The sequence below is a fragment of the Rhinopithecus roxellana genome, chromosome 6 (genome assembly GCF_007565055.1).
Source record: "Rhinopithecus roxellana isolate Shanxi Qingling chromosome 6, ASM756505v1, whole genome shotgun sequence".
Classification (NCBI taxonomy): domain Eukaryota; kingdom Metazoa; phylum Chordata; class Mammalia; order Primates; family Cercopithecidae; genus Rhinopithecus; species Rhinopithecus roxellana.
Window position 1 is genome coordinate 89,160,729 of NC_044554.1, and position 21,359 is coordinate 89,182,087.

Here is a 21,359-nt window from a genome sequence, read left to right on the forward strand (position 1 = left end):
TACCTGTGGGTAATTAGTGTGATCAAAGGAGATAATTAAAAAGGATTCTTAATATTGTGTGAAGGGGATTTGAATTTTTTTGTTGCGAAAAATCCTGTGTTATTTTGCTTTTTTAGTTGGTTGGTCAATCATCTTGTTACTAACTACTGTCAATTAAAATCTTTGCTCTGAGGCAGGTTTTCTAAATTTTTATTTCATTCCCTTGGATTTTTATAATTAACCATTATATTGTCAATCAACTCATGCTCAAATAATTTTGTCCATTTAAGAATTGATAGTCTTATTGATAATGCCATGGAATTAGTTTGATTTGCTGTGAATAATAGTATAATTTTCTAAAATAGGTTCATGAAGGGAATTTGAAATATGTGACAGAATAGTATTGTTGATACATGAATAACTTGGCCCTTTTTGCTTTTGTCAGCAACAGAAGAACCTTGAAGGCTATGTGGGATTTGCCAATCTCCCAAATCAAGTATACAGAAAATCAGTGAAGAGAGGTTTTGAATTCACGCTTATGGTAGTGGGTAAGATATGATTCCTTATTAAAATGGAACTTTGGTTTAAGTTTTAAACGGTTAGTCAACTCTGAATGAATTTAAGAAAATAGTAGCACAGATATCTATAGTGATCATATCTTTGTTATATTTTCTCTTAGGTGCATACATTTTAAAATTTAACGCAGTGGCATAATGGGATTTATGTCGTCTTGCCTCTTTTTTTAAGGTAGAAACTAAAAGTTGAGAAATGGTGGGTGATAGTGTTGGAATGGAACGCTAGAAAAGTTATCTTCAATTGGTAGTGCTACAAAAGAAAATAGCATCTGGTGGTTATTACTCCCGGATAGTTTTGTTTTCTGGCTTATGTGCTATAGTGGAGTATCATGTAAGCATTTAACTTAATGTACTCTGAATTTTGAAAAGAAAGGTAGGATAGAGGATCATAATAATGTAGTTGATTACCCTTGGAATTCATTAATTGAATGTAAGCACTGGAATGAGTAAAATATGACTCTCCTCATCCTCTAATTCAGTTTCAGTTTTCTTTTGTGTTTCATTCCACAAACACCTTACCCTGCCTATATAGTCCATTAGAAAATACTGTTCAGGATAATTTTGACTGTAGGTTGGTAACATTATTATTATATATGAAGAAGCATACTGTGCCTTTCCCATCTGTAAGATTAGTCATCTTCAGTGACAATCTTATTCTTAAATGACTACACAGTATTTTCACCTCATATAGGCTGACTTTAGAACCTAAGTTATGAATATTGTATAGTGTAACTTTGTTGTATTTCTCTTATTTGTTTTAAGAAGGTGAATTGCAGGTTAGTGGATTAGCTATCCTTGACAAAGAAAATTGAGTTGATGCTAGACTTTTTAGGTAGTATGTATTTTTGTTAATTATATTTCAACTCTAATATTTTGTTGCTGAATTAGGTTAATTGAACTAGCTGTGAAATACTCCTTTATTGGGAGGTAGAATATTTTATCTACTGACTGCAATATTTTACCTGTTGATTTTTGGCTCTTTGGAAGTTGTATACATTGTAAGAGTTCACAGTTAAAACATGGTACAAAATTTGCAAATTTGATACTTTATAGCATTGGTTACCTTGTCTATGTATCTCTTGTTGAGTAGAAGTATAGTATATCTGGCTTGCAAACTGCTGCTGTGGAGTAGAGGTCAGTCTAGATAGAGGGATAAAATAATGCAGCGCATACCTTTTCTTCAGCAGGTTGGTAACATCATCATTATATGAAGAAACACTGTCTCTTACCTCTACATGTGTAATATTAATAATCTTAAGTGACAAACTGTAGACAAATAGAATTTTTTCACTTATGAGAAAACCTCCTAGGTCCGTTAGGAGAACTAACAATTAAAAAAATTTCCTTTGACATTAGAATTTTAGTTTAAAGAATAACTTTTCTAATCATACTTAGTAGGATAATGTCTGGTGATCAAGGCCAGAGGGTTGATTTAAAATCTCTGTGGCATTTTTCCAAATGAAAAAAAATCAAATAGTCATCTGATTTTGATTTTTAGAGGAGATATTCAGTCTCTAGATGTATATTACTTATTAGCTTTTCTAATTAATCCCTTTGTGAAATGCAGCTTTTCTTTTTTCTCTTCCTAATGATAAGACTTCAACTGAGGCCAAAAAAAATAGGTGTTAATATCCTTATTTTCAAGTGTTAATATCCTTACTCTGTTTTCCCACTGAGCCTTGAACATTGTTTAATTAACTACATTTGAATAGATATGTTGAATGCAGGTATTAAATATTTTCATCTATATAGGTGTAGTGCCTAATACATAGTCACTAAGTATCTAATCACTTAGTATCTAATATGTTGATTTATTTTTCAGATTTTAGGCTGACTCTAACAGCATCATTTGCAAAACATAGAAAGCTAAAACCAACCTTGCTTTAATATTCTTGACTTAAAAACTTTCAGCTATTCCTTATGAGCTAAATCCTCATTTTTGGGATCTAAACTCAGAATAAATTTGGCTCCCACATTACAACTCTTCGTTTACAACTTACACATTGGTATCAACTGATAATCTGTAACAGATTTTTTTTTTTTTATTGAACTCTTTGTACTTTGTCGGAAAACCTTTAATAATCTTGCTTCATAAGCAATGTTTATTGAGTTCTTGCTTGAGTGACTTATTTGTATCAAAGAAGCATGCTGTGTATTCCCATATTTTCTCTCTTAAAGGAGCTTCTGATTTATATGACAAGATAAACCACATAAAAATGGGGTCAGTAGAATCATACAAAAGTTTAAGGGTATAGAGCCATAGAAATTTAAGGGTATAGGAGAGTTTGCCTCAGTTGGAGATTATCATTGCCTTCTTTTGAAAAGGGAGGCGGCCGGGTGCGGTGGCTCAAGCCTGTAATCCCAGCACTTTGGGAGGCCGAGACGGGCGGATCACGAGGTCAGGAGATCGAGACCATCCTGGCTAACATGGTGAAACCCCGTCTCTACTAAAAAAAAAATACAAAAACTAGCCGGGCGAGGTGGCGGGCGCCTGTAGTCCCAGCTACTCGGGAGGCTGAGGCAGGAGAATGGCGTAAACCCGGAAGGCGGAGCTTGCAGTGAGCTGAGATCCGGCCACTGCACTCCAGTCCGGGTGACAGAGCGAGACTCTGCCTCAAAAAAAAAAAAAAAAAAAGGGAGGCATTAGGACAAATGTTTGAAGGATAGAATTGGGGCCAAGATTGAGGAAGCAGTCCTGTTGGGGGAAATCATAGCCATCATTTACATAACTTTTTTACGTGCCAGGCAATGTTTTAAGTACTTTATGGACATTATCTACTAACTCACAATTCTTACAACAGCCCCATGAAGTAGATATTGTTATCCCATTTTGGAGATGAAGAAACTGAGGCATAGAGAGATTAGGTTACTTGCCCATGGTTACATTGCTAGCAGATGGCAGAACCAAACCCATTCTGCTGCTCAGTTAGTCTGGTATGTTCTTAACCACCATGCAGAGGCTTATCTGGGGATACTGGGTATAGTGCAGTGTTTATAAGAGTACATCCAATATGCCTTGAACTTAGATGAATTCAGTGAAAGAGAGAATGAATGAGGATGAGAACTAGAGAACGTAAATAGTACGAGTAATTTTTCCTGTTATTCCACTGGAATGAGCATCTGGCCTAGAGTGGGTGTGAAATGGGAGAGGTGCATTTGCTATTTTCCTAGTCGTTATCAGCTTCCGCATAGTTTGATTGTGTGAACTTCTCACTTTGCTGAATGTTATAGTCTAGTGACGACAGGGCACCTAAATACAAATCGGTCACTTTTTATGTGCCCAAATAAAGTTACCTATTTTAGTGGAGGAGGAAGATAGGTTGTTAGCTTGTATGTAATTGTGCTTTATGGATGATATAAGGAATTTTTCAAGATTTTTTTCACAGCACACTGACTTTAGGATCTGACCCCTAAGATGTAACTTGACAATTAGAAATAAAGCTGGAAAGGTAGACTAGCCAGGATTTTGGAAACCCTGATTGGCAATTTGATGGGGAGATTAGAATTCTTGATTTTGAATCTTGAAAAATTTAGGCATATCAAATAATGAAGACATGTAGATTTCTATTCATTGAAGTTGTCTAACGTGTTTGGCTTAGAATTTGACTGTCATTAGTGTGCTCCCTAATTAGACTTAACTGTCATAGAGAATAAATTTTTAATTGTAATATCCTGTTTTTGCTAGAATTCTTCAAGGAGGCAGAACTCAGAAGAGTGTAGTTTGCTTTATTTAACTTGAAATAGTTTTTAAAACAGGTGGTATTAAACCTATTATTCTGAATCCTAGGAAGATAGAATTCAAAATTCAGTCATTTCTGTAATCATGAACTTTGCAAAATTTTTGTGATTACAGAATTTTAAAAATTTAATGATATGTCAATCATGTATTTGACCTATGCCATATGTCTTTTAGTGGCAGATTGGCATTTCCATTTTTTTTTTTTCTAGCAGGAGAGAGCTTAGAACATGTTGGTTTAGCCATTTTTTGGGATTCAGAGTTTATCATAATTTTTTTTTGTATATGCCTTATCAAAGAAAGTTTACGAGTTATTTAGTTAGCGATAGGATATATGATGACTATCCTAGTCGTCATTTTCCTCCACTACCTGTTGATGTTTGAGTTGATAGAATAACATCTATGTCAGTTTATCAGTTATTTGAAAAAATTGAAAGATAATATTGGCTCAAAATTTTGTATCTAGGCTGTTGAGTATTTTGTGGTATTTTTAAGATACGTTAGCTCCTTTAAATGCTTTGAGTTACGATTTTAAGGTTTTTCCTTGAGCTCCGTATTTTTATTTTGCTTTTATTAATAGAAGTAACTTAACCGATAATGACTTCACAACATTGGGAATATACTAAAATCCATTGATTTATACACTTTAAAATGGTGAATTTTATCTTAGAAAAAGTAATTCAAAGAGAAAGTTTAGAAGAAAAAAATCACATAATTCCACATGTCCACTATTTTAATTTTTTACATTCCTTCTAGCTGTTAAATCTGAATATTTTTAAAGCGCTTAAAAAATGAAGTTAATATATTTCATTGCAGAAATTGGAAAATGCAGAAAAGCAAAACGAAAATAAGTATTGTCATCTGTCATCTATTGATAATAACTCTTAAGTATAGGAACATTTAGTATTCTTATGTGTATCTGTAATGTTCTGTGATTGCCTTTTAAATGTGCAGTTAAATTGTGATTATCTTGTGTTATGTTACGTTCTTTCATAACCTATCTATTGGTCAAATTGTAGACTTTAATGGCCTGTATAGGTTGGCTATATCATTCTTGGTCGTATTGTCAGGATAGTTTAAATTGTTAGCTAGTATTAATACTATAATAACATGGTTATAGTTATACTTTTGCTTGAATTTTTAGTTATTTTCTTAGAATAATAAAGCTTTGGAAGTTTGAATTGCTGTGTTAAGATACAATTGATACATTGTTTTAAGGGTTTTGATACATAATACCAAATTGCTCTAAAACAGGTTGTGTACTATTTTGCACGCTCATCAAGTGTTGACAGCACCGTTTTCCCTGAATACTGCCAACACTGGATATTAATCTGATTGCTGAAACGTAGTATCTTATTTTCATCTGTATTTTATTGTTGCTAGTTATTTGATTTCTTTATTTTTCAAGACGGAGTCTTGCTCTGTTGTCCAGGCTGGAGTACAGTGGTGCAATCTCAGCTCACTGCAACCTCCACCTCCCAGGTTCAGGCAGTTTTCCTGCTTCAGCCTCCCTGGGACTACAGGTGTGCACTACCACCTTCAGCTAATTTTATATTTTTAGTAGAAATAGGGTTTCCCCGTCTTGGCCAGGCTGGTGTCGAACTCCTGACCTCAGGTGATCCACTCGCCTTAGCCTCCCAAAGTGATGGGATTACAGGTGTGAGCCACCGTGGCTGGCCATTGCCAGTTATTTTTTATGTTTATTTATCTTTGATATTCTTTTATAAATGGTGTGTTCTAGTTTATTTTTACAAACTTTTTTTTCCTTAAGTTTAGGTAGGTAGGTACTCTGAGGGCATTGTTATTATTTTGTTGTTGGTAGGCATTGACATTTTTTTCCAGAATTTTTTGTGTGTTGTGTTTTCTATTAGCTTGATTTTTACATTATCCTAACTAACTTCCTTCCTTCCTTCCTTCCTTCCTTCCTTCCTTCCTTCCTTCCTTCCTTCCTTCCTTCCTTCCTTCCTTCCTTCCTTCCTTCCTTCCCTCCCTCCCTCCCTCCCTCCCTCCCTCCCTCCCTCCCTCCCTCCTTCCCTCCCTCCCTCCCTCCCTCCCTCGCTCCCTCCCTCCCTCGCTCCCTCCCACCTATCTACATACCTACAGGATCTCACTTTGTCACCCAGGCTGGAGTGCAGTGGCACAATCTTGGCTCACTGCAGTCTCTGCCTCCTGGGTTCAAGTCCTCCTCCCCCCTCAGCCTCCCAAGTAGCTGGGACTACAGTTGTGTGCCACCGTGCCCAGCTAATTTTTTGTTTTTGTATTTTTTTTGTAGAGATGATGTTTCGCCATGTTGCCCGTGGCTGGTCTCGAACTCCTGGGCTCAAGCGATCCATCTACCTTGGCCTCCCAGAGTGCTAGGATTACAGGTGTGAGCCATTATGCCTGACCTCAGTCTTTTTCTTTATGGTTTTCTTAATGTCTTCTTGCTTGATTCAAGGTTATTAGAAGTTCTACTACATATTAAGTATATTGAGTATAAAGACTAAATGACTAATTAAAGACTAACTTTAATTAATTTTTTATTTTGAAATCTTAAGTCCATATGGTTTTTTTGATCTGAGTTGTGAGGCAGGAATCTGATGTTTATTTTTTAAATGGTTACGTAGCCCTACCAAAACCGTTTGTTACAAGCTTAATTTTTAAAAGTATATATGCTTGGTATGTTCTCTTTCTTACCCTTTGGTTTAGTTCATTGATCTTCCCATGTAAATACTACATTCTTGGAGTTATAAATTTACAACAGTTATGTTGTGTTTATTTATGTAGGAAGATTACCAGAGTTTATGTTGATTTAGGGAGATAAGCAAACAGTAAGTCAAATCGTGACAAATTGTGCTATTTTCTGGAAAGAAATAAATATGATGAGACTTATTTGGAGTCATCAAGGAGGACCTGCCTTTTTGAAAAGGATATTTTTTCATGCTAATTCCTGAATTACATGACAGTTAGGGAATACTAAAAAGGAAAAAAAAAAAAAAAAAAAAAAAAACCAAAGGAAAATAAAGACTTAGCAGCAAGAGATAATAATCATTAATATATGCTGTGTTTATCCTCCATATTTTACTTTTGACAACTGCATAATGTTTCCAGCTGTGACTATCTGACATTTTGCCATTACTTTATCATTTGACATTTGAATGATTTGTTTTGTTTGATCTCATAATGCTGCAATAAAAATTTTACAGAATGGAAATTTTGGTCAACATTTTAATGATAATGCTTAATGACTATATGTGTATGTGTATTCTAATCTGAGACTGAATATACTATAAATTTTGTATTTTATTTTATGTTATGTCATGTTATTTTATGTTATTTTATTTTTGAGACAAAGTCTTGCTCTGTCAACCAGGCTGGAGTGCAGGGCGCTGTCTCGGCTCACTACAACCTCCGCCTCCCAGGTTCTAGCAGTTCTCTGCCTCAGCCTCCCCAGTAGCTGGGATTACAGGTGCCTGCCACCATGCCTAGCTAATTTTTATATTTTTAGTAGAGATGGGGTTTCACCATCTTGGCCAGTCTGGTCGTGAACTCCTGACCTTGTGATCCACTCGCCTCAGCCTCCCAAAGTGCTGGGATTACAGGCGTGAGCCACTGTGCCTGACCTGTAATTTTTTTTTTTACTGATGAACAACACTAGGTTTGTTTTTACCCCTACCCTTGTTACAAATAGCATGACAATGAAGATCTTTAAACACATAGAGTTTTGTTATATGTATGTTGGCAGACAGAGGGCAGTATCATTATTATTTATTTGTTAATAATTCCTGAAGTAGGATTATTAGATCAAAGTATTTGAACATTTTGTGGCTCTTGGTACATACTGGCAAATTGTTCTTTTCCTTTCTTTCCCTTTTCCCTTTTCTTTTTCCTTTTCTCCCCTTCCCCCTCTCCCTCCCCACTTCCCTCTTCCTACTTACCCCTTTCCCCTTCCTCCCTCCTCCTCCTTCCTCCTTCCTCCTCCCCCCTTCCCCTTCTCCTTCCCCTTCCCCTTCCCCTTCCCCTTCCATTTTCGTCTTTTGTTTCTGAAACAAGGTCTTGTTCTGGTGCCTAAGCTGGAGCCCAGTGGTGCAATCAGAGCTCACTGCAGCCTTGAGCCCCTGGGCTCAAGTGATCGTCCCACCTCAGCCTCCCGAGTACCTGGGACCACAGGCACACACTGCTATGCCCAGCTAATTAAAAAAAAATTGTTTTGTAGAGATGGGGTCTCACCGTGTTACCCAGGCTAACCTTGAACTCCAGGCCTAAAGCAGTCCTCTCTCCTTGGCTTCCTAAAGTGCTGGGATTACAGGTGTGAGCCATCATGCCTGGCCAGCAAAATTGTTTTTTAAAAGTTTGTTCTACTAAAGATTATATATTAAGAAAAAAGGAAATTTTTTTTTTCTGAATTTGAAAAGATTTATGGTATATTTGAAGGTTAGGCTATTCATTCCATGGATGTTATCACTGTTTTAGATGCTTGAGAGAGATTTTAAAGGTACATGAATACGCTATAATAGTAGAGGAGGAAAATAGTATACACATAACTGTACCATGAATCATAATGTGTTAAGTGGCATAAGAAATGTGTAAACCAAATGCTATGGAAATTTAGAGAAAGGGGACTTTACAGCTAAAAAGCATGCCATTATCTTAATCATTTACTAATTCATGAGAAAAAATGGTACTTTTTTTCAGTAATTTGTATATTCATGTTTTGTTCGCTTAATTCTTAATTTGAATTAATGGCTTAAATCCAATGTCTTAATCATGGAACAGTGTAATCAGGAAAAAATACTTGTAAAATCAGTCTTACAGATTGTAGGTTATTAGCTGGGTGTAGTGGTGTGCACCTGTAATCCTAACTACTCAGGAGGCTGAGGCAGGAGAATTGCTTGAACCTGGGAGGCAGGGGTTGCAGTGAGCCGAGATTGCACCACTACACTTCAGCCTGGGCAACAGAGTGACTGAGATTCTGTTTCAAACGTTAAAAAAAAAAAAAAATTGGTTCTGTAACGAGCAGTATCTGGATTGATATGTGTAATAAATGTAATCTTGATAATATCCCAGTTTTATTTGGCAGTCGTTAAAAAAGTCATCAATGTGATTTTAAAAATATATATTAGCAAGTCACTGAATTATAATTCTTAATCTGTTTTTGCTTCTCATACATATACTATCCTAATATGGTCTTTGAAAATGATATAAGAAACTCCGGTGTTGAAAAACACAGCTATCTTTTCTTTTGACAGACCGAGAAGTCTAAGATAAACTTCATAGTGTATAGGCTAAATTAGTAAAGAGAGGTAAGGATGGTCATGTTTGTCAGAGACCTAGAGAAACTGTTCTCTTGGTATTGAATACACTCAAGATTGATTGGATAGGTGGACTGAAGTAAAAATGTTATCACATTTGTTAATTTTAATTAGCTAGATGTTGGGACAGAAATGTGAAGGCTGCATAGTCTGTCAGTATTTTACAAGAACTCAGTACTGAATGGAAGGCAAGGGCATGAAGGGAGCACATGTTAATGCAGCTTCTTTACAGATGGAAATGTAATTCTCACATAGACTCATTTAGTATGTAGTTTTCATCTTGGCAAAGAAGACTGCTCTTTCTTTCTCCATAATGGGTAGTTCCTCAATCTTTCCTAGACTAGGTCATGGAGGCCAAATACTATTGTGGGTCAAGGGGGTCCATCCTTTTCTTAGGTGACTGTATCACATATGTCTGAAATACAATTTTAAATATGAGATAATAATAACACCTCCTGCCTAGCTATGACTGCAGTCTAGCACCAAAGGAGGTCAGAATTTCCCCCTTTATATTTAGTCCATCTTTCTGTTGAAAGCATTTGTAGATTGAGTGGTTTTTGTATTATGAATCACGTTTATTCTCTCCCAAGGCAGGAAGTTTTCAAGTATTACATTTCTTAATACACAGCAGGTGGATTTTGTCTGAAAGATAGTTTTATGCCAGGATATTGTACTTGTTTCACTATTGAACTACAGAACCTTAGAATTATTTTAAAGATTGGGAAGGTATAACCTGTCTCCCATGAAAGACCTTTGTACTGGTAAATTTGCCAACCTTGTTAATTTTACTCAAACTTTGTTTTTGACCAAAAAAAAAAAAAAAAAAAAAAAAAAACCGCATTTTAAGTAATAATTTTCATGTATTTATATCTAGGTCTTGAGGGTTTTTTGGTCTGTTTTACTATATTGGAGTATATAGCCATTTAAGGCAGTGGCTAAGGTACTGACTGAAGTCTGTGGATCAGATTTTATGAGGGAAGGGGGATGCTGAATGGGTTCACTGACTTGCCAAACTTTCTGAAATATAATTGAGATTTTTATCATGTCTTTATATTCTGGAGACATTTAGAATCTCAAAGAGGTTATCTACCTAAAATACTGAAAATTATAGGTACAAAGTATTTTATATAATTAGAAGTGTACGTCATTATTTACTGCACATGATTACTGTGCTGAAAATAATGTGTTGATTTTAAATTTTGAAACAATTCTAAACAAAGTTACAAGTACAGTACATAAGTTTTTTCCTAGGATATTTGAGATGGATGCTTCTCTTTTGTCCCCTTACTTCACTATATTTCTCTTCCTCAAGGATATTCTCCTGTATAGCCATAATATACCATCAAAATCAAAAAGTAACAAGTGTATGTTATACACATGTTATACACAGACACATACGTTTATATATATATGTATATGTGTGTGTGTGTGTGTATTGAAAATTATAAGTGCACACTTACATCTCCAATTTCGTTCCATCATTGTAGGGGTCCTAATTTTCATCTCTCCCGTATTTGTATTTTCTTTCTGATGGTGAAATACCATTATCCTCTATATGTGTACTTATTTGATCAATCCCCCTGGAATTAATCCATCACCTTTCTTCCTTTTCTTCTCTGAAAAATACTAGGGAAGAACCCGAGGGAGGTAATGGATTAGTTAATTGCAGGAGGAATTAGTGTAATTAAGGGGGAGGCGGTGGCCCTGCTTACCTCTCTTGTGCTGTGATGTCTTATGCCAGGCCATTCTTCTCATGTGGATGCCCCCTCAACCTATTTAACTCAGACATCTCATGCTAGTCCATTCTTCTCATGCTCTGTTAGAAACTTTTCCTCATTCTGTAGGCTCTAATACCCTAATACCCTGTTCTGGGCCACTGTGGTTTTCTCTCTAGCATGGACATCTACCTTTCTCAGTCTCATGTAATGACTTTTGGACTGAATTTTTAGGAAGAAATGTGGAAAAGAAAGAGCTGAAGTAATTTTGAAGTGTTTAAGGCCAATATTTAACTGTGTTATAGAATTAATTGGTATGTGAATAGAATCATTTTTTCGATGCCTAAAAATATAGAAAAATTAGCAAAATTGTAATTTTGGACTGCCATAGTAATGGAGATAAAAAGCTCTGGTAAAATTTAGCTTGGAAATTAAAATTATCTGCAAATGCGTACAAGTGTTGCAGAGTTATAATATTTACATGTATTTTGATAAACTAAGTAGGATGTCCCCCAAATTTACTAACAGTTCAAATAAATAGGTTGCTATTTAGAAGCAAGAAAGTTTTAGACTTTGGGGCTTCTGTTTCTTGTACTGCCCGGAACTCTTAAGTAAGCAGATGATAAATACAAGGTAATTATGCATATCAAAGAACCAAATGTGAAGATTTGCAGTTCATTCTTAACTAACTCAAGTGTTTAATGATAGAAGGCTATAAATTGTTTATTATGTTACAGATGGAAATAATTACAACAATAACATAAAGGATGAGCTCTTCCATAGCATGCTTGTCCTGGTTCAGAGGGCAAATTTTAATTGAATGATTAGTAATTAAGTTTATGTACATCAGCAGTGTGAGTGCTAAGAATTACTGATCAAGTGGATGACATGAAAATGAAAATGATTACTTCTACCCTCAAAGGAATTTCCAGGGAAATCCACACTACTAATTACATTTAATTAAATAAATGGTATAGTAATGTAAATTTAAAGTGCCATGTAGTCAGTTTTTATTTGGATTTATGTGGTGACTTTATCAATCTGATAGGATCGATTAGAATCTTGAAACTAGTAACTCACTGTTGTGTTTAAATTTGGAATTTACAATTTATTTTGGCAATTTTGTAAAATTTTGTTCATGTTTTTGACTTAACATTTTTGTCACACCATGAAAATAAGCCTCTGTATTTAAACTAACTTATATCTACAGTATAATAGTGCAGCAGCTGTTACACTGAAAAGTATATCATACTTAGTCTAGTTGAAAACTTCAATTTCTGTCACAGACAAGCTGTATGACTCTGGACAGATCACTTTGAATCTCCCTTTCCTTTTCACAACAAATATTTACTAGTCTTTTTATTTTTATTTTTTGGAGACGGAGTCTCACTCTGTTGCCCAGGCTAGAGTGCAATGGAGTGATCTCAGCTCACTGCAACCTCCGCTCCCCTGGGTTCAAGCAGTCTTCTCCTGCCTCAGCCTCCCAAGTAGCTGGGACTACAGGCGTACACCACCACACCAGGCTCATTTTTGTATTTTTAGTAGAGACAGGGTTTCACCATGTTGGCCAGGCTGATTTCCAACTCCTGACTACAAGTGATCCACCCACCTTAGCTGGGATTACAGGTATGAGCCATTGCTCCAAACCTTACCTAGTCTTTTATAATCCAAGCATTGTGTTGTGATTACAAAAAGTAAAGGAAGGCCAGGCTCATTCATGTGTGTAATCCCAGCACTTTGCAAGGCCCAGGCAGGAGGATTGCTTGAGCCTAGGAGTTCAAGACAAGCCTGGGCAATAGAGTGAGACCCATTTCTAAAAAGAAATATGAAAAATAGAAAAGAGCTGTGGTAGGGTTCCTTAAGAACCTGTGGGTGTGGGATGGTGGTAGAGTGGAGATACTTACACAGGAATGCTGTGTACTGTGAGTGACTACCCCGCCTCACAGAGGGCTTGAGATAATTGTGTATATGAATGTACTTAGTGTATATATATTATATATGTAAAATGCCTAGCAAATCTGTAAATTGTATAAATGTTAATTTTAAACATTTTTATTCGTGCATTTTCATGACTTAGTTTTAAGATCCAAAACGAGGAATGAAGAAAAGGGAAAGCAGGGATGGTAGACAATGATATGCAATTAATAAGCTAAATATTTGATTAATCCTTAGTTTGGACTTCTGTTTTGGTTGAACTCTTGATTATAAGCATTTGGGGCAAATGTGTGCTCTTTGTAATTCAGTATAGATTGCTGGGCAAAGGTCTTTTCTGGTAAGAGTCAGATTTAAAAGATGGTTGAGAATTCATTCTTTTTCGTCTTTAAACATGGGTTAGCTGAGTAGCTTAAAACACAATGGATTCTTAAAAACACAATATGACTTTTTACCTGTCTATTCTGTGTAGGTTAATGTTGTGCTCAAGTTTTTTATGTGGCATGACTATTTAGTCTAAAGGGTGCACTTGTTTTATAGTTGCTGAATATTAATGCTACTCCTTGCAAACCTTTCGAGTATCTTGTTTTCCCTTGACTGTGTCAGATATTTAATGTCAGTGATAGAAAGAATCTTAGGAATTGATTTTATTAAAAGTTAATAAACTTTAAAAACAGTTTTACTTTGAGATTTTGAGCCTGATTTTATATATGTGGATGTTTGCCTTTGTTGTTGAATCAACATGAATTATGTATTTGTTTGAAATGTGATTGGATATTTAGGTAACTCCTGTTTTTTGATGTAACAGATATTCAGATATATGGCTTGAAATTTTTTTTCCTATAAAAACTAAGACTTGTTACAAATTTTTTTTTTTTATTAGAAAAGTAATATGAAGACGTATATGGCATTTTAAGAGAGAGGACATCGCCACTGTTAAATTTTGTTATATTTTCTGCATCTTAGGCATAGCTGTAATACCATATTTACTTTGTATACTTTCTTCATCTAATGCTATGGCAAGCATTTCTCTATGTCAGATTTTTAAAAGCTAATTTTTAATGGCTGAATAATATTTGTATAGGTATATCATCATACGCTTAGCCTGCCTCCCATCACTGGACCTGGAAGGTCTCCCTCTGCCACCACGCACACACTGTTTTTATTGTGAAAATACTATTGCAGTGTGTTTCTCTGTGTGTTTCTTTCCTAGAAGTAGATGGCATGGTAAAGGATGTTAACTGAAAATGCCATACCAACTAATACAGTTTCTATAGGCGTGTGAATGCTCATATGTATCTCATCCTTGTCAATATTGAGTGGAAATCTCTTTTCCTGGAGTAGTTGGTTCTTTAGCAGGAGGGAAGCATTTGGGAGTATCTTCAGGGTGGCTGAACTTTGCAACCTCTTCAATAAATAACTTCCCACTCTGTAATTTGCCCACCGGTATTACCCCACCCCCAAGCCTCAGACTTTAGGAAATGACATCAGGCCTGTATCTAGAGAGTTCAGAGTTCTGTGAGGTAGAACATTCCTTCCAACGGGACCTAAAATTCCTAGAGTTGCAGAATTTTACTGATAAGACAAAGGAGGTCTCAGGAGTCCAGAGTTGCTTGGGGCTTGGCTCAGAATTCCAAGGAGGCCCAGAGTTCCTGGCTTGGGAATGTTGGGAGGCCTGGGATACTGTGGCTTAGACTCAAGCAGAAAGGTGAACACAGATCTTTATTAGCAAACACCAAATTTGACATTTAAAAGAGATTTCCGAGCAGCTGTGGACCTCTCCAAGACCATGCAGATTCCACTGACTATTCCTGTACCTGTGCTCCAGCTGTGCAGGCTTGAAGGTTTGTGAAATAATGTCAGTACATTAGAGCAGCACCTCTGCACACCTATGGGAGTCTGCAGCTGTGACATATAGAAGTTGGTCATGTCCAGATTGGTGACTCCGAAGTGGGCAGCCATGTGTGCACAGTCGTGCAGTGTGAAGCTCACCTGTCGACGCACAGTAGCCAGCATGCTGTAGAGGTAACACTCCCAAAGGGCAGCTCAAGCCCACTGCTCCTGGGATTCCTGCAATTCTTGAACTACGGGACACTGTTGGATTTCAGGAACCTCTGGCTTCAAGGGCCCCAGCGTCCATCAGGGGCAATGCCACGGCTGAAGCCATCAGGGCCCCAGGGTAACTGGAGCACAGGCACAGGAATGAAGTCAGTGGAGTCTGCATTGTCTTGGTGAGGTCTACAGCTGCTCAGAAATCTCTTTTAAATGTCAGATTTGGTATTTGCTAATTTGGTATTAGACAAAGGTTTTACATTTTAATTTACATGCTTTTGATTATTTATTTGAAATTTTAAAAAAAGTACTGTTCTTTATTCTGAAATTTTGTACTTGCAAAATACATTTTGCAAATTGAAAATAAATGAGTACAGTACTCATTTATTTTTAAAGAAATATCAGTGAGATATAATTCACATAATCACGGTATGATTCATATACTTCATCCCTGGTCCTTAGGGGATATGTTTTTGTATATGAGATTTATAAAAAGTAAGAACTTAAAAGAATCTATAGGTTATCTAATTCAAACAGTTTAAAACTACCCACTTCTGCTTTGAAAGCCACTTCTTAGAACCACTGTGTAGAACATGCTACCTGAGTCTCGCTCTGTTGCCCAGGCTGGAGTGCAGTGGCGCGATCTTGGCTCACTGCTAGTTCCGCCTTCTGGGTTCACGCCATTCTCCTGCCTCAGTAGCTGGGACCACAGGCACCTGCCACCACGCCCGGCTTATTTTTTATTTTCAGTAGAGATGGAGTTTCACCATGTTAGCCAGGATGGTCTCGATCTCCTGACCTCGTGATCCACCCATTTTTAAGGAGGAATGTGTATTGAATGATCAGTTAGAATTTCAGGTAATGGGAAGAATTTAGAGGAACGTTGAGAGACAGCTCATAGACAGTATTTAAACTGTCCATTTCAACTCTTTTCAGTTTAGCAAAGGAACTCACAGAAACTTGGTATATATCTTATGAAAGGTCAGGCAATATCTTTTACTACAAAAATGGGATAATCATTTTCTAAATAATCATGAAGAAAATGTTCTGAGTAGGCAGTAAGGATTTCTCTAGTAACATGATGATTTAAAAATGTAGTTGTCCACTTGAACTGGGTTGTATAAAGAATGCTTCTGTTTCTAAGTATAGCAAGAAAGATCATAACGTACCTCTTTGCGCCTCCCAGCCTCAGACATGTAGCAAGTGAAAGCTGTTTGAATTGGCAAATGAGGTAATTATTGAGTAGCTGGTTGGAATGTTTGCTACTAACTACACAGCAGAATTGTTAGTTCTTAGTACTGGTGCAATTACAGTAATTAGAATAAGTAAACTTCTTTTAAGATAATTGCAGGGCCAGGTTATATAGAGCCTGTTTAACTTGCCTTTTAGTATTAGCATGGACATCAGTGTATATGTTAAAAGATATCCTAATAGATTTTCAGTGATTAAATCTTCACCAGATTAAGTTTATTAAAAAGTAAAACAAAGAATAGTGCCCTCCCTTGGCAAAACATCATGGTGTGGTATCTTTTCTTCATTTTACAGCCAGGTGTAAAGAAAAAATAAACCTGTACTTTTACATTTCCCATCCAGTACTTAATTTCTCACCATTTGGCTTCTCTCCTTAACACAAAACTGCTTTTATCAAAGGTCAGTAAAAGGCCTTCTGGTTGTCTTTTTCTTTAACTTATTTGGCATTATTGACCATTTTTTCCTTGAAACTCTCTTCCTCACTTTTTGTGATATTGCCTTCTGGTTTACCTGGTTGTGTTGAAGCCTTCTTTATTAGGATCCTTTCCTATGGGCCATGTTTAAATGTTGATTTAATCTGGCATATTGCCCTATGTCATCCTTTATTTACTAGAATTTCTTAATTTTCTTTTTATGGACAGGATGACATGAACATAAGAATTTCTTAATTTCATCTACCTTTCAAATCATTTTGGGAAGCTTCTTCAACGTATTCCTGGAAACACTTGCCTAGATATTCTGGGCTTTGGGTCTAGGATGGAATATGATCATCTATTTTGAAATAGGTCCTGAGATGACACTAATATGTATTTTGGTTAAGAACTATGGTTTGTTGCTGTCTCACCTCTTAATAGGTTTCATATGAGGTGCTTTTTAAAATGTCAAGCCCTGTGCATTTAATTAATAAAGTAAGTATCTTGATCAAGGTCATATACTTGTATGTTAATGAACTAGGATTTGAATTTGAACAAAATTGATTTCAAAACCCAGGAGAAAAAGGAAGGAAGGAGTTAGAGGAGCAAGGTAGAAAAGCTCCACAGTGTGATCACCAGCTCCTCTCAGACTTTTCCCTTGCCTCAACTCTAACATGGTAAAACATTCTGAAAGGACTTAAAGATTCTGTTTCTTAAAATCCTTTGCTTTCTTTTCCATACAATTGCTACAAAATGGTAAAAGTGGCTCCTGGTATCACAGATATCCCAGAAAGTTGAAATGCTTTTTGAAATGATACTCCATCTTTCAAAGCCTCATTAAAATGTGACCTCCTTTCCAGGCTGGTGTGATTCTCAGTTTCCTGAAATTCTGTTGCTTTGGGGTATCTCATTCATGGTTTTGATAAAATTCTGCCTTGTTTGTTCATTGTTTGTTTGCATATCTTACCTCTTCTACCATACTAATATTTTTAAGGTCAAGGACTACATCTTATCTTTGCATTCCTCATTCATTTATTTGATAAAAATTTAATGATCACTTATAAAGTGTCAGATACTACTTTAGTCTCAGAAAATCTAGAGATTAATAAGAAATGGATACAAAGTTGAGATGCTGAGTAAGACAAAGATAAGCAAGTATCTTTAAAGCAGGACTGCTCAGATTCTTTTGTTATGAATACTGGAGGATCTCAATCCCAAAGACCTGAAGAAACTTGATGTTAGCTATTATAAACAAATATTATTGTGACTTTCTTCAAAACCTTATAAACAAATATTTGATGAATGTTTTATTTTTAGGCTTGAAATTTAACATTCTTAAATAGTGATAGAATATATGGCTTTCATGGGCAAGACCTCAAAGATAAGAAGGATATGGGTATTTTAACCTGCTTATTAGGTTAGAGTACAGGTGTTGTATTACTAACTGTAGTTACTCTTGTTTCATAATTTTCATAGAGTAACATCTTAGATTGTAAATATTATATTTTGTTTTAACAAGGACAAAAAAATTTAAAATCCAGTTATTTCCCCTTAAAATACAATAAAATGAGGGAATGATAATGACATTGTTGCGAAACATGTATAATGCATTTCAAAGTCAAAATAAATGTAAAATAGACATTAATTTGGAACATTCAAAAAAGTTTGGATTTATTAAAATACTAGTTTGAAGAAATATGAAATGTTATAGATAGTCTTTTTATCTTGAGTAATTTTTTTCTTAAGCCAGTATATGTATAATTCTGAACTCTATTATTCTTAAATGTTTTCTAAATAATGCAGAAGTATACTTGATTTGGGTTGTTTCCACAGATTTTGTGTTTAAGTAGAGTTTGATTTGGTAGGACTGATTATAGTCTCTACTGTTTTGCATTAATGACTATTTCCTTCCGTTTAGTAAAGCCAATGAACAAGGATCAATTGTAGTTATAAGTCACTTTGAGATTATTAGACAAGGCTGCTATATTTTGTCTTATAATTATAGGCCATTTGACATTTTGGTGTGGAAGTAAATATTACTCTACTAAATGTGAGTAGAAATTGATGTTCAAACTCAGGCATAGCCTCACTGCTTTCAACATTCCTTTTTATTTATTTTGAGGCCAGTACCCTTTAGTGTCAATAAATTGCCAACCTTACTCTTCTACTTTACTCCCCTGCATCCCTGTTTCAAATGTTTATTCCCTTCTTAAGGCTGTCTACTTCACCTTTGACCCTTATTCTTAGTAGTTGCACTAGGGTCCTTTCTTTTTCTGTGAGAAAACATGAATAGTAATAAAATACGTTTCTTTGCAACTACCAATTATTGATATTCACGTGTCCACTGTGCCAAGGTATGATTCTAATAAGATCACTTATTCCTCACACCAACTCTGTGTTGTAGGTACTGCTTTTATCTGCATTTCATAGAGGAGGGCACTGACACACAGAAGTATAGGTTTGCCCAAGGTCACAAGGCGAATTTATTGATGGAACCGAGATAAGAGATTTCAAGGAAATTTTAAGCTCTAAGGACTACTATAACCTTTCCCCCTAGAGTTTTCCAAAGTTACACAACTACTTTCTTACAATTATTGGTACTTCTGAAAAAAAAAATGAGACAACTTGGATTAAGGGTATGTGATACTTAAGGAAGCACAGAAAAATTTGGAATACACTTAATTTACACCTTCAGGGTACTTCTTAGGAAAAATTTCCAGGGAAGAATAATAGTATTACCAAACTATTTTCGTATTTGTCAGGTGCTATATTTTACTCTGCTACCAAATAAAAGGACTGCTTACTCGTTACAAAATAGCTTGTTTTTAGAGCTCCCATAGCAATGTCATACAGTCACAATGATTTCAGTAAGGTGACTTTGCTTATGGGAAATAAACTGTATTTTATCAGGCTTATTTGAATGACATTTTGGTAACCTCTGTGTTACGATAATAGAATCATTAAGACAATACAATAACCTACAAATACCTCATTTGTATGAGGTACTTGACTCAGTACAATAACCTACAAATACCTCATTTGTATGAGGTACTTGACTGAGTACTTTAGAAGAATATTCACTGAATCAGTGTTATTCTTGAAAAGGCATAGATCTATTATTGTATCTTGTAAAAGGTTCTTTTTTCCCTCTTCCTCAACCTACTAAAGAGGTTATGATTTAGTTTCAGGACAGATGTGGGATTTGATACTAGGGGTAGGTAGAAGTACTCAGTCTGACAAGATTAAAGGCTATTGAACTTAGTTTCTCTCTTCTTTCTCTTCTAAATTTTGAATTGCTTTATCCTTTACTTTTCCGTGTGAAACTCATTGTGGTTAGTGCAATAAAAGCAGTGGCCCTGGTGCTCAAGCATGCAATCCCAGCCCTTTGAGAGGACGAGGCGGGAGGATTGCTTGAATCCAGGTGTTTGAGACCAGCCTGGGCAACATAGTAAGACCTCATCTCTTAAAAAAATATTAGCTGGACATGGTGGCATGCACCTGTAGTCTCAGCTAGTCGGGAGGCTGAGGTGGGAGAATCACTTGAGCCCAGCAGGCAGAAGTTGCAGTAAGCCATGATTGTGCCTCTCACTTCAACCTGCGCGACAGAGTGAGAGTCTTCTCGGGAAAAAGAAAACCACTAAGTGGACCAGGACATAGAGGTCAAGAAGCATGTTCTTTTCGCCTGCTCAGAGTCTGGGAAGTGTAGTATTATAAAGGACATGAGATTTGCCATTCAGATGGAGCTGTAACTCTGCTACTTGGTAGAGATATTTGTCATTGGCAAGTTACTTTCAGAGGTTTTATTTACTTACTTAGCTGTGAAATTGTGTAAAGAATCTTATGTAGAGTTTTGTAATTATTGAAGTCATTGAATGCATGTAAAGTGCCTAGCTCAGTGTCTTTCTTATAGTTATTGAATAAAAATATTAAGTATTATTGTTAATGAAGATACTGGTAAAATATCCCATGTCAAATAACCTGGTTAACCAGATTAGGAAGGTACTTGGGAATTATGGGACAGTCTTTAATGGATAAATGAGAGTGGGTATTTAGAAAGGCAGTAGAACATAACTGCCTAGTGTCAAATACTGACATTACCACTTATTGACTGTTTGGCACTAGCAAGTTATTTCACTTTTGTTTCTGGTTTTTCACCTTAAAATGGTAATGATAATGATACAGATTGGGTATCCCTAATCCAAAAATCTGAAATCTCAAATACTCCAAAGTTTGAAACTTTGAGTGCTGACATGATGCTCAAAGGAAATGCTCATTGAACCAGTTTTTGGATTTTGGCTTTTCAGAATAGGAATGCTGAACTGATGAGCAATGCAAATATTCTAAAATTTGAAAAAGCCCCAAATCCAACACGCTTCTGGTCCCAAGCATTTTGGATAAGTGATACACAACCTGTA

At 35.9% G+C, this 21,359-nt stretch overlaps 1 protein-coding gene and 1 pseudogene across 4 annotated transcripts in view; one reads left to right on the top strand and one right to left on the bottom strand.

Moving 5' to 3' along the window:
• SEPTIN7 (septin 7) overlaps positions 1–21,359 on the top strand; it is a 104,848-nt gene that overhangs the window by 31,363 nt on the left and 52,126 nt on the right. For 2 of the 4 annotated variants that reach the window (XM_010361128.2, XM_010361129.2), the window contains exon 3: positions 425–527. In XM_010361128.2, coding sequence (XP_010359430.1) covers positions 425–527 — 103 coding nt within the window. The remainder of the gene's footprint in view (positions 1–424; positions 528–21,359) is intronic. The other 2 variants (XM_010361131.2, XM_010361130.2) reach the window with 2 other exon arrangements.
• Positions 14,925–15,452, bottom strand: LOC104660690 (annotated as a pseudogene).